Source organism: Chrysoperla carnea, chromosome 1 (assembly GCF_905475395.1).
Source record: "Chrysoperla carnea chromosome 1, inChrCarn1.1, whole genome shotgun sequence".
Classification (NCBI taxonomy): Eukaryota; Metazoa; Arthropoda; class Insecta; order Neuroptera; family Chrysopidae; genus Chrysoperla; species Chrysoperla carnea.
This window is the reverse complement of record NC_058337.1, coordinates 42,276,646-42,289,506: the sequence shown is the minus strand read 5'-3', so window position 1 is coordinate 42,289,506 and position 12,861 is coordinate 42,276,646. Positions and strand designations below refer to the sequence as shown.

General features: G+C 28.6%; 1 protein-coding gene across 2 annotated transcripts in view; it reads left to right on the top strand.

Annotated features, from left to right (window-relative positions):
• Window positions 1-666: 666 nt before the first annotated feature.
• Window positions 667-12,861, top strand: part of LOC123302593 (phosphoinositide 3-kinase adapter protein 1) — a 140,908-nt gene continuing 128,713 nt past the window's right edge. For both annotated transcript variants that reach the window (XM_044885606.1, XM_044885597.1), the window contains exon 1: window positions 667-774. In XM_044885606.1, coding sequence (XP_044741541.1) covers window positions 765-774 — 10 coding nt within the window. In that variant the 5' untranslated portion in view covers window positions 667-764. The remainder of the gene's footprint in view (window positions 775-12,861) is intronic.

The window sequence follows — 12,861 nt, the reverse complement described above, 5'->3', positions numbered from 1 at the left end:
TTTATGTTTTTTATTTAACGAAAAATACATAAAAAATATTGTTTAGGTGAGATGAATAAATTAAAGGAATTTTTTCTTCTCCTAAGTAAATTTACATAATTTTGATATTAATTTTTATTTTTTATATTTCCGAATCTAATAAAATATATTTTTTTCTTTTTTTACCAGATAAAACGCAACGAAGAAGACATTATGCAGCTACTATCACCGATAAAGTTCATCATATAAAAAAATCATGAAAAACGGAAATAAAATAAGAAATATGAAGAATTTAAGTTTAATAAATAACAATTAAACAAACAAATCACGTTTTTACGTTATTTCTTACTAAAATGGAGATACAGAAATAAAAATCTTCAATAGAAAATAAATAACCAAAATAATATTTAACCAAAAAAAAAAGGGGGAAAACGGGCGGGTGATACACAGATATAGAGGATACGTGGGATATTTGTTTATCAAGTAAAACATTTTTAGTAGTGTCATAACATACAATTTATGAATAAATAAATAAATAAAAATTCGTGTTTGTATTATTTAATGTGATCAAAGAATAAAGAAAATAAATAATAAACACCATCATTGACTTTATAAAGTATTATTCAACAAACTATCTTGTATGTTGTTAAACGAAGTGCACGTGAGTGTAATTACATATTAGATATTATTATTAAAAAAAAACTATTAGAAGTGCATCTTAAATAGAAGAAAAAGGAAATTATTAAATAGATATATTTATTACCGGAATCGATAACTTCAGTACAATGGCTTTAGGTAAGTTTATTTACATATTATCATTAAATTGCTGAGCTTAGAAATTTTAGAAGTCTTTTAAAATACTTGTCAGCATAATTATTATACAAGCACTAACTAGCTTATATTTGAAGTGGTACAAAAGCATTTTTCAAATAGCCACATCTTCGTTCAAAATTTACAGCTTATTCAAAAGCTTATAGTTTCTAGTTTTCGTATAATATGATAAAATGATACGAGTAAAAATATTCCTTATTTTGCACTCTAACGTTTGCTTTTTTCTTTAAAATGCGTTTTTATTCATTCCTTTTATGAGCTTTTTTGATAGAGTTGTTTAAAATTGTCCTAAAAAAATCAGGTTGAGCTTTTTTCTGGAATTTTATTGTTAAAATAATACTTGAAATACATATTATTTTCATTATTTTCTTTCCATAATTTCACTTTTGTATTCGATATTTAAGATGTAAACAAAAATATTTGAAAGTAGAATTAATTTGGAGTAGAAAATATTAGAGCAGGTTTTAAAAATTTAAAATAAAACTACTTTTAAATAGTCATCTCAATACATTTCAAATATATTTCAACTGTTTAGGAATTATACTTTATACTCCGAAATAAAACTACTTGATAAAAAAGCTGCTGTAATATTTTCTACTCCAAAATAATATAATATATAATTGATAACTTTGAAAAAAAATTGATATTTGTAATTGACGTTTTTTAGTCAATTTGATCCTACAAGTAGTCGCCTTAATAAAAATCCTCTTCTGTGGATTCTCCGTCTATCAAAATTTGCTTTCAAATTCAGGTTCAGTGTCAACCATTCGAGCGACTGTTTGGTGACGATACGGCACTTTTGTTTCAACCAGTTTATTGAAACGCCTTGATAGTTGATAAACAGAATGTTGACAATCTGCCAGTGTCGCATGATCAACAAAATTGCACATCAAACGACGAATAGTGCTGTCAGTCGGTGCCTGTTAGCCATGATATGTTCGACTAAGTGCACGTTGAGTTAACGCAACTGAACGGCTATTTTTAATATAAAGCGTCTCTATTTTGGCGCGTTATTTTGGTGTGAAGCGATTTTTGGTAAACATGTACTGAATTGGCCTGAACTGCACTGTATAAATACTGCCCAGAACCCAAAAGATTTGGATATTTGGGAGTTCTAAAAACAGTTTCAAAAATTAAAAACCTACAATTACGTTAAGCAAATAATCAAAAATATTGCATTACCTAATGTATTAAAAAACTTCAAGGAAAATATATCTAACCTAAGAGACTTTTCTCACATATAAATTACAGGGGTATATAATCAATATAAAATATACATAGCGTTTATATACGAAGATTTGTAGACCTCGTGACTCGTAGCTGTTGATTGTACGGTGAGTAGTAGCATCGTAGCCATTTTAAAGAGTATGTAACACGGTAATAGACAATACGATATACGTTTTTGTTGTTTTCCAATAGAAAAACATCAATTTGATTCTTTTTCGGTATTTTTATAACGTTGATATTTTGTAAATATATTTGGGTACAAAATGCTGAAATTTTTTTGCGATGCCAATTTTGACCTTAGCAATTAGACTTTTTCATATATTTTATATCTAAATAGACCATTTTAGACACAGTTTTAGAGGTCAGCAGACATAGTTTTCTAAAATAATTTAATTTTCATTCCAGGGCAGAATATTTTAGCACTTTCAATTTTTTTGTTTGACATCCAAACATATGTGTATGAAAACAAGTGATAACGATTGAAATTGACAGGAGTAGTGTTTTTTGAAAATATAATTATTTGAAAGTATAATTATTTTAGAGTAGAAGAATCAGAATAGGTTTTTAGTTAAATAGTTTTTTTTAGGAGTTTATCCTATATTGTATAACATAATTCTTAAAAAGTAGAAATATATTGGAATAGAAAAATTTTTAAACAAAGCTATTAAAAAGCAGTTTTATTCAGTGATGGATTTGATGGTAATGGCGGTAGGAATTCTAAGCCATCTTTTGTGTACTGAAATATACTTACACATGCATCCATTAAATGTTGCCTCCCTAAACCGACATTAACCGCTTGAGCATTAAACTAAATCCACCATTGGTTTTATTTAAGTAGGAAAATTGTGCAGTAGTAAATATAAAAGAGAACTCTTTTTATGCCAAGTATTTCTGCAATCAAAATTAATAGAGTGCTTCCATGTTTTTTAATTACATTTTTTCCGAAAGTTTACTAAAAATTACTAATTTAATGTAATTTAAAATTGAAAATGGTTTTTCTAAACTATTAATTCAAACGCCAGTGACGTCAACCACCGCATGGAGAAATGATAGAATAACATGTAGAATGGTAATTAACTTGTTTTCAATATATTATAACGTAAGTTACCATAGAAACGGGCTGAAAAATGTGAATTCAGCGTGATTCCGATTGGCTCACTGTCTCAACGGGTGTAAATACGTCACTATCATTTTTTTTTATTCAAAATATAACTATTTTTTATTAATAATTAATAAAAAAAAATGGAATTATTATTTTACAAAAATGATACTTAAATAAACTTTAGATGAATTATTCATTCATTTAAATATTATTTTGGGACAAAAAAAAAAATTAATACAAACTCTATTGAACCATTTTATTAGTTTATAAAAAACAACTCTAAAATATGTTTTTGTTTTTTTTTTATATAAAAATTGGATAAAGTTTTTTTCGTTATACCTAAATATTAGAAAATAAACATAAATTATCATACAAAGTGCTTCTGCCTAAATAAGTTAAACATTATATAAAAATGTATATAACACGTGTTTAAATTTATGCAGAGTGTGCTTTTTAAAATATATTTACATTAAAACATTTGTTAAAGATAACGTTTTGTTTTAAATACAGTTAAATTTGGTTACCAAAAAATTAAAATCGATTGTAAATTTTAGCGCTTGGGGTGACCTTATTTCACGATGAGTATAGGTTTTAGAATCTATAGCACCTAAAGGCGTAGAAATTGTTTACAATGGCTCTCTTCATTAGGCATAAATTGTAATTTTATTCTATTTGTGTTGGTAGTATTAGATGAAGGGGATTTATTCTCTTTGTATTAGAAGTTTTTGGTTTATTTAAAATCGTACTCTTTAAGTACGTTTCGTGCTACCATAAGAAGGGAGGTGTCTTTCATTTATTGGCGTTTCTTCTTCCAGTGTTCCCCTGGCAGTATTTTTGAATAAAATGCTATTTAAATCGTGAAGTTAAGGTTTATTTGGTTGATATTATTGAAAGGATTTTTTTCCATGTACAAATGTGAAGCGATTCTTAAGAAAACATTATTCCGAATGTTATTCATAAATCAGAAAAATCGGCAAATGGAGCAAGGATTTATGAAACTCACAAAAATTTATTTTATTGAGCTGTAAAATTAAGAAAACAACTTTATTTGAATGCTTTCTTCGTAGATGTATTTTATATAATTTAACAATGTTAATTATTATAAATGGCTATTCGTTGTGTGCGTAGTCATGGTAGGGACAATAAAATCGATGTCAGTGCTTCCATAGTAAAAAATGAGGCTGTTATGACTAATTTGCAATTCTTTACATGTAAATGTTATAGTGAATGTCAAATTAAAATTATTGAAAAACACTAATTAATTAAACTTAATGCATTAAATTTGTGAGACAATAATATTAAATTTTCAATGTAAGTCATAAATGCAATCCATACAATTATATATGCATCCATAAAATTCTATAATTAAAGTAGTGTATCGTTAACATGGAAACGCCTCCTATAAAACTCACACACGGTGCGAATAGCATTGATTCTTAGGATACAAATATTTAAACAGTTAAATTTGTTGGTTGTTATCTTCTCTTGGCTTTCTTAAAAAATAAATATTAAAAAAAGGTTTGTTATCATCATCTTTCTTTGACAGACCTTAAATTTTTTTCGTGTATAACGTTTTTGGTTATTTGAGAACGTCCAGTTTCTCTAGGAATATAAATCAATTACAAATGAAAGAAAAAAAATAATTTTGCATCATTTCACTGCTGTATCATTCACTACTTTTTTCCATCACAATCTCTAAAGACATAAGAATTTCATGTTTCAATTAGGAAGCGGTATTTTACGAACAAGTGATCATTTCTAGTTAATTATTAAAATTGTAAATGCAAAATTCCCACCCCCAAGAATTTATAACAAGCTAATTATAAAAATAGCAAATACAAAATGTCCACCTCTAAAAATTTCTTAACAAACACTTGTTGTTCAAAACTAAACCATTACAAACTTTCCATTATTTTAAATTTACCTACGTTACATCTTTAGTTAGTTTGTCACAAAAAAAAAACCAAATTTATGTCATTATAAAATACATGAACCATACGTTGACTTTTTTTGGGTACCTACCTCTGAACCGTATACCATCAACGTTAACCCCGTAATAATGCACATCTGGCAAACAGATCATCATTTTTTTGTTATAATACCATAACAAGCGGTAGTATGTATGACTCTAAGAAATCAAACCAATAATTTTCTGATAAAGCAAATTTTGATAAAATTTCATTGTTTTAATTTTGTTACGATAAATATATTCATTGAATTAACACCGACCGAAACACAAATCGAACCGGTAGAACTTCTTGATTCATAAAAAATTTAATTTTCCTTGTACATTCAATTGAATAAATGTCTAAAATACGATCGTTAATTCGAACTTTTCCGTGTAGTCGTATAAGGAAATTTGCTAATCATTTTCCTGAAGCAAAGACATTGGCTAATTAATTTCACCTGAGAATATCTTGATAAATATACGCAATCATCGTATAACCATCTAGGAAAGAGACTAGCAAATTTATACTTCCGGATAAGTCAAATGTTAGTTTTGTACTGCTACCATTTTTGACGGGGCCAGACCGGAAACCTTTTCCTCATTAACTCAGTCTGGCACTGGGTCTGGACCCTCCGCTTTTCTTATTGCTAGTATATGCTCTCTTCGAAGCGCATTAAGGTGTTCCAAGGCTTTTCAATATGGGTCATTAACGCTATGATATTGCTGAGGGTTAACGATTCTCCCTGAATCCTTTGGAGGAAAAGAAGGTGTGGCGTTCGCTGTCGGTTTCCGGGAATTATGTCGGACTGCTCCCCAATCCCATTCGGTATAGATATTCATTGAAGTTGCCTTGGCCAACCAGGAATTGTGTTAAGGAGGAATTTTTTCTGCGTGTTCGCATTCTACGTAACTATTGTTAGATACGTTATAGAATGAATAAAATTGTATTATTTCAGCTGACGGAATTTGCAAATCTGAAATTGAATAATGAAATTTTGACGATTAGTGCTAGTAAAGTAAACATAATTTGCCCCAAACAAAATTATAGGAAACCACAGCGATTTTTTTATATATACCTTCATTAATTCAATATTTAAGTAAACTCTGATCTATATTTAAAATATTGGAGAAGTAAAATAAAAAAACGCTAGTTTACGTTTTGCTGGAAAAGGTTTGGTTAGCTCAATCACACTGATATCAAAAGTGGGGGATTTAAGAAAAAAGGCACATTGGACGAAATTTATAGGTTGGACCGTTTTTTTTTTAGTCTATCTTAATCAACTTGGTGCTCCTCTTGGGTTGCTCGTTCTTACAAATTTGTCTTCTTCCGCGTTTTTTTAGCCTTCGTAAATGCTTATCAAGCTCCCTAAGGATGCCCTATTTCGAGTTCCCAGTGGGAAACTGTTCCTTTGCCACCCTTTCAACTCATAACTGGATATCAACTTTTGATTTTCGATGCAAATACACAAACTTCCTATCAGAAAAATAAACAATTGTGTATACATTTTAACTAATTATCGATAATAGTTTTTTTTTTTTTTTGTGGATCATTTTAACTTGGACAACTTATTTAGTAGTGTCAAATTGCTTATGTGAATAATATTTTTGAAGTACATAAAGTGCGTATTTGAATAATGTTGTATTTCTTTTTTTTGTTACTCTTAAACTTGTGAAGGACATAATGTTGTGCGTGATTTGATTACAAATATATTAATTAATAACATTTTAGGTAGGTAGGTATTTAAAATAGAGGTAATGAAAACGTTATTTTGATTGTGATTGAATTTATTTTGTATCAAATATTTTGGTTAAGAATTCACGTGTGAAACAGCGGCTAGAAACGTGGTGTATTTAATTCGAATTTTATTAAAATTCTGTGTAATATTATTAGAATACGGTATGTTAAATACATTTTATTTTGATTTTTCGTTTTTAAATTACAAAATTCGTTATTTATTACTGGTGCAACACAGGTGGACTTTTTTTTCATTAATTTATAGCCAATATCCGTTGGCAATAACTATTCATACAAATTATTAAAACTATAATATGTGCTATCAAATTGTCAGACCAATCAGAGAATATAGACATTTTAGTCGAAGCTCGATTTTTGTTATATATGTTTTGACTAAGTTTCAATGGTTTGATATTTATGACGGGTTGAAGAAAACCTATTATTTTAATCTTTGAGCACCCTCCAACTTGACTTTTGAAATACAGTTTTTGGGAAGCTCATTCTTATGATGTCTCCAATTGAGCTAAAGTTTCTCCGAAAGAACAAATGGGAAAGGGAGTGAGACAAATTTAAATGGAACCCAATTTTTTATATTTCGTCGTTGGAATGATATTGAAAGGGCAATAATTTTGGTGATGTTTATCACTTTCAAAAATAGTGACTTTGGGCTGCATTTTCTATCGCACGGTTTGTGAAATTTATAATCAAGCCAAAAACAATCAAAAATTAAATTAAAAAAGATTATTCTTTCTCGACATTCGAAACATAAGGGCTTCCCTACACCATGGGGCATCTCATTTGATTTGTGTATTCTATTATGATTAGCGCCGATACTCGTAACCAAATGAAATATTCTTTGCCTTACTAGTTTAAAACAAACAAATTACAAAATTTTAAAATCCCCCGTTATTTTGTAAATTACATTTACAAAATTTAAAAAACAAATGCGATTTTTTCCTTGTAAAGCGATTTTTGGAAACTTAGCTATAAAATATTCCTAATAAAATCGGTTCGACCGTTTAGTGGCTACAATGCCACTGAGACACACACAGACGCACAGCTAAACACTTTAAACTTATAACACTCCTTCTTAAGTCTGTTGGAAAATATATAACATATATAATAAAACTATTGGAAATCCTTCGTCGTTGCTACAACACACTGTGTTCGCTAGATGAACTTTTTAATGTTTGAATTGGGCTTGAAGAAAATTAAGATATTTCTATATGAGTAAAATGAGATTGTAAAACTGATTTGTATTAGATCATACAAGAAAAATAATTTTTCTTTCTTCGTTTTTGAAATAAAAACAAACCATTAAATGTTCCCATTTTATTTTATGTATTGTTAGTTATTGACCACCAACAAACAGTAATTGCTACTAATTGCGGTTTAAAATGGTATCAAATAAGTATTGTAATTATCAATTCAATAGATAGCCATCATTCCTGACGTGTTTTCTCCAAATATCTAATTCTAATAGTTCTTGTTATGTATTGTTCAGTTTTTAATTTTCATTGTGTTACTGTTTATATTTAGTATTATGCTGCGCATTTATATTTAATTATACTAATTAAGTATATTAAATAAGTTAAATTATAATTATTAGTGGGGTTTTCCAAAAGCCATATTTATTATCTTTTTTTATTCCTTGTGTATTTTCTTTGTTTCTTTGTTTTCTTTAACAAATTATTAAAAATGCGTATCATCAGGTTCTGATATAAGCTTTCAAAATTTTACATTGCCATAATTTTTGACGTGTGTATAATCTGAGCTGGTTTCACTGCTAAACTGATTATAAAATGAGCAAAAAACAAGCTAAAAGTGCGCGAATATATTAATTATTTAATTGAAACACTGATGTATAGCTTAGATGCCGACACTGTTTTTTAGCCTAATCGTATTGAAGTCAAAATTATTGATTAAAGAGGCCAGTTTACTATTTTCATATAAAAAAGAAGCAAAAACAATGGTGACAAAAATTGTAAAATTTGTGCTGTTTAGTTGATTTTCTACAACTTTACTAATGATCAAAATTTACAGTTTCTTAATATTAACAAAAAAAAAAATTTTGTTTTTCTCCTTTCTCCAACAATTTCTATGTGCCGATTTTGCGTACGAAGAAATACGTATGTGCATACATATGGACATTAATTTAAAAATGGTGTTAATATATTGTCCTAACTATATAAAACGTAAAGATATTGTTTTTAAAATTTTTTTTATTTTAATTTTCGGATACATCACAGTATTTTCTCAATATTGGGATGTTATTAAAAACTAGTCAGCTTTTGAGCAGAATGTAAAATAAACTTCTCTCTGCCAATCCATAACTTTTCCCTCCATAATATAGCTGTTAAATTATTGGATTTTAAAGACCTTTCAACAAGCTGAATTGATCCCAGACAATAATTATCATGATAAATTGATAATTGATTTTTTATAAAGATTTTTCTTGTAGAACTTACTTTCACACATAATGTGTGTTAGGTGTAGACTCAAGATGTTTGGGCGTGAGCGAATATTTTTCATGCTATTGAGTGTTGAAATTATGGGTGTCATTTTATATTTTCTTGCTATTGAATTTCCACAAGAAGTTTCACATGGAAGGAGACGTCCTTCAAAGAAAAAAAAATTCACTACATATAAAAAATTTTGTACAATTATTGTGTCCCAGTTATAAATGGTAAACAAAAGAAATGGTGAACAATATGTTTTGTTTACCATTTTTAATATTAATAAAATAAATATTATTACCTATGTTTGTAGAAATTAATTATAATTGATGTATAGTTAGTTGTACTTTGTACAAAGATCAATTTAATAGTTAAATTTTTTAATCGAACGATTATTGATTTGATATAGATAGTACTTAATACAAGGTGGTCCAATAAAACGGTGGCCCTCAATAATTATTTCTTCCCAATAATCAATAATTTCTCTTCCCAGAGCTTACGTATTTTATATTTTTTATCAAATTCTTCATGCAACGAAAAAGAGTTAATGACTTTTTAAAAGTTGAAGAAGTTTTCATTGAATATTATATAACCAAGATCTTGATAATTTTTAAAAGGCTAAAAACAGATTCCTGTAGGCGTAAAGTATTGTAGAAATATTTATTTTGAAAATTCTTTATTTATTCTCCCAAATCAATTTCATCCCCTTCAAAGTAATCCCCTCCCGATGCAATGCGCTTATTAAAACGGAATTTTCCAATCTTCGATACACTGGTTGTAGTCACTAGCCCGGGATTGCCTTCGTTCCGTCTTCGCTGCGGCTTGAATCTCCTCTATTGTATCAAATCGGTGTCTCCGGAGCGGTTTTGAGCTTGCTGAACAGCCAGAACAGCCAGCGGTGGTTGCGCAACGATATAGGTTGAGTTTTTGAGAAAATGATCCCGTATTATGAGTGCAGTATGGGATGGTGTTTATCGGGGTCTAAAAACCATGAATTGTCTTTCCACAATTCCGGCCTACGCAAATGACAGATAACGTTCAAATGAGCAGTTTATTTTCAAATGTGACCTTATTTATTGGACACAGTTTTATAATTAAATAATCCATGACTTTTTACAAAAAACGATTGTAAACCTATATTCACTTAATTCAAGAGTGGTCTAATTCCCAAACTAAAAAAGGGTGCTATAAGTTTCACCGCTGTGTGTGTGTAATGGTAATTTAATGGAGAGTGTTTTTAGATATGTTTCAAGTGCAAATTAGGGTTCCGTGCGAAAAAAAAATTTCGGGGGTTTTTTAAATTTTGTTAATTACACTTTTGTGGTTTTGCCTGAATGTTCTTTAAGGGAGAAGCTTTTTATACTGATTTCCTATCATGACAAATTCTATAGCAACCGTTCGTTAAGTTAAATTTTATTAAAAACTATAATGTATAATGTAATGCTTCTTCGCGTTAACAACGATGCAATTTTCTTTTGCTGGATATATGGTCCATTTACACTTATTACAAACAACGCTAAACTGATAATTTTGTTTTTGGTGTAAACATGATTTACGAACAGTATAACTCCAAATTTTGGTTATTTATAAAGGTGTTTAACAAAAAATGAACTTGAATAAAAAAATGTCATTATTCAATTTTTAAAGTAAAAAAAAAACATATTGTCATTTTTGCTGACCACTAGGTAAAAATTGATATTTTATTCACGAATTTGAGTGATACACAAAACTATTTCAATTATTTTTTATTTACAAAAATAAAAACAACAACAAAATTTATAATCAACTTATAGGTCGTGTGTAATATTTAAACACAAATAATCCGTTATGTTTATTTTATTTACAATATTATCGGTAATCGTGGTCCTTCTGAATAATAATACATAAAAATAACTAAAGGTTTCCGAATACAGTTCTTAGTAGACCTTAAAAATTATTTAAGTGAACTGACTAGAAAAAATGTATAAAATAATTTAAAAAGATGACCAAAAGGCTTTTTTCTATAACGATCGTGAATAGAATTTCTTTACTTTCTTTACTCCATTGCTTTAATTTCAAACGTATCAATGCAAACTTGAATCTTTGTAAAAGTAAAAAGTAATTTAATGTCTTTATACTTCTTTCATTATTATGTAAATGGGTATATCTTCACGACGCTTCCACCAAAATTATAATTCGTTAATTATTGATATGTATAAGAGACAGTGGTCCATGTAGAGTTAGGGTTCAGGAATTTTTTTACGTGTCATATCCTAGAATATAAGGAAACTATTGAAACTACTTGAGATTATTATGAATTATTAATTTATAAGGCTGCAATGAAATCTAGATTTAAGTACCCTTTGATTATTTCGAAAGTTATTCAATTTTTAAGTGTCTGCGACTAAAAACGAACGTTATGGCTAAGTCTTCGATAATACGACAAAGGAGTATATGTTCACGACGCTTCCACCAAATTTATAATTCCTAAATTATTTATTCATGGGTGCGTTTGGCAGAAAAGAGCGCTTGAGAGCGCTTACTAGCGCTGAAAAACAAACTGTACAGTTTTCGGCCAGGACATGTTTAAATATCTTCCATCTCTTCTTCATCATTCACAACATTATTTACTATATTATTCATTGTTGGTAATTTTTTAATATGAATAATTTACAAACATATATTTAAATTAGGTTAGGTTTCCCGGTTAAAGCTAACTTAGCGTCCTAGAGGAATATAGCTATTTACTATTTGACAGCGCTTACCGCTTAACAATCGCCATTTTGCTTACAAGCGCTTCCTAGCGCTTTTTTCTGCTAAACGCACCCATTGTATTGTCATCAGAAGCAAGGCTATAATTCGTAATGACGTGTAGGTTTAAATACTGAAACTACTGAAGTTATCATTTCAATTTTTAAATGTACGTAATTTTCAAAGCATGTTGAAGCTATTTTACACTTTTCTAGCAAATTTCGTTCAACATCTTTGATAATTTTTATAAAAATTAATTTAGAAAAAAATTGATAGATAGACATGGGTAATTGATTACGATTGATGTTATTTATGAATTTACTTGTTTGCTCGAACATGCAAACTTACTATTATACCTTCGATATATTGATTTTATTTGAATACTAAAAATATGTTGTTAAAAAAATATTTCTGAGAATAAAAAAAACGTATAAATTTATTTATATCTATGGAGAAAAAACTTATTTGCATTAAAAAAAGACTATAGCGCCCGTCATTTTGGCGGCTCTGCCTTCCCGCAATTGGGGGTTTGATTCGTTGTTGTAATAATAATAATGTCTTGTCTGTGTTTGTATTATAATGCGCGTGGGTGCATTTTATTGCGTGCAATCATCAGAGATTCTTCTTTTTACAACGGTGTGTGAACCTACTAATAAAATATATACACATAGCAGGTGATATGTATACCTAAAGAAGATTTAAAAAAAAAATATTAACGAAAATAATTAATTTCAACGAATATAAAAATGTGGATTTAATTGTTATCGATTTTACTCTGATTGAAATTCTACTCTTAGCATTTAATCCTTTTATTTAGATATTTATGCTCAGCCTGTTTTTAATTAATTTTTAT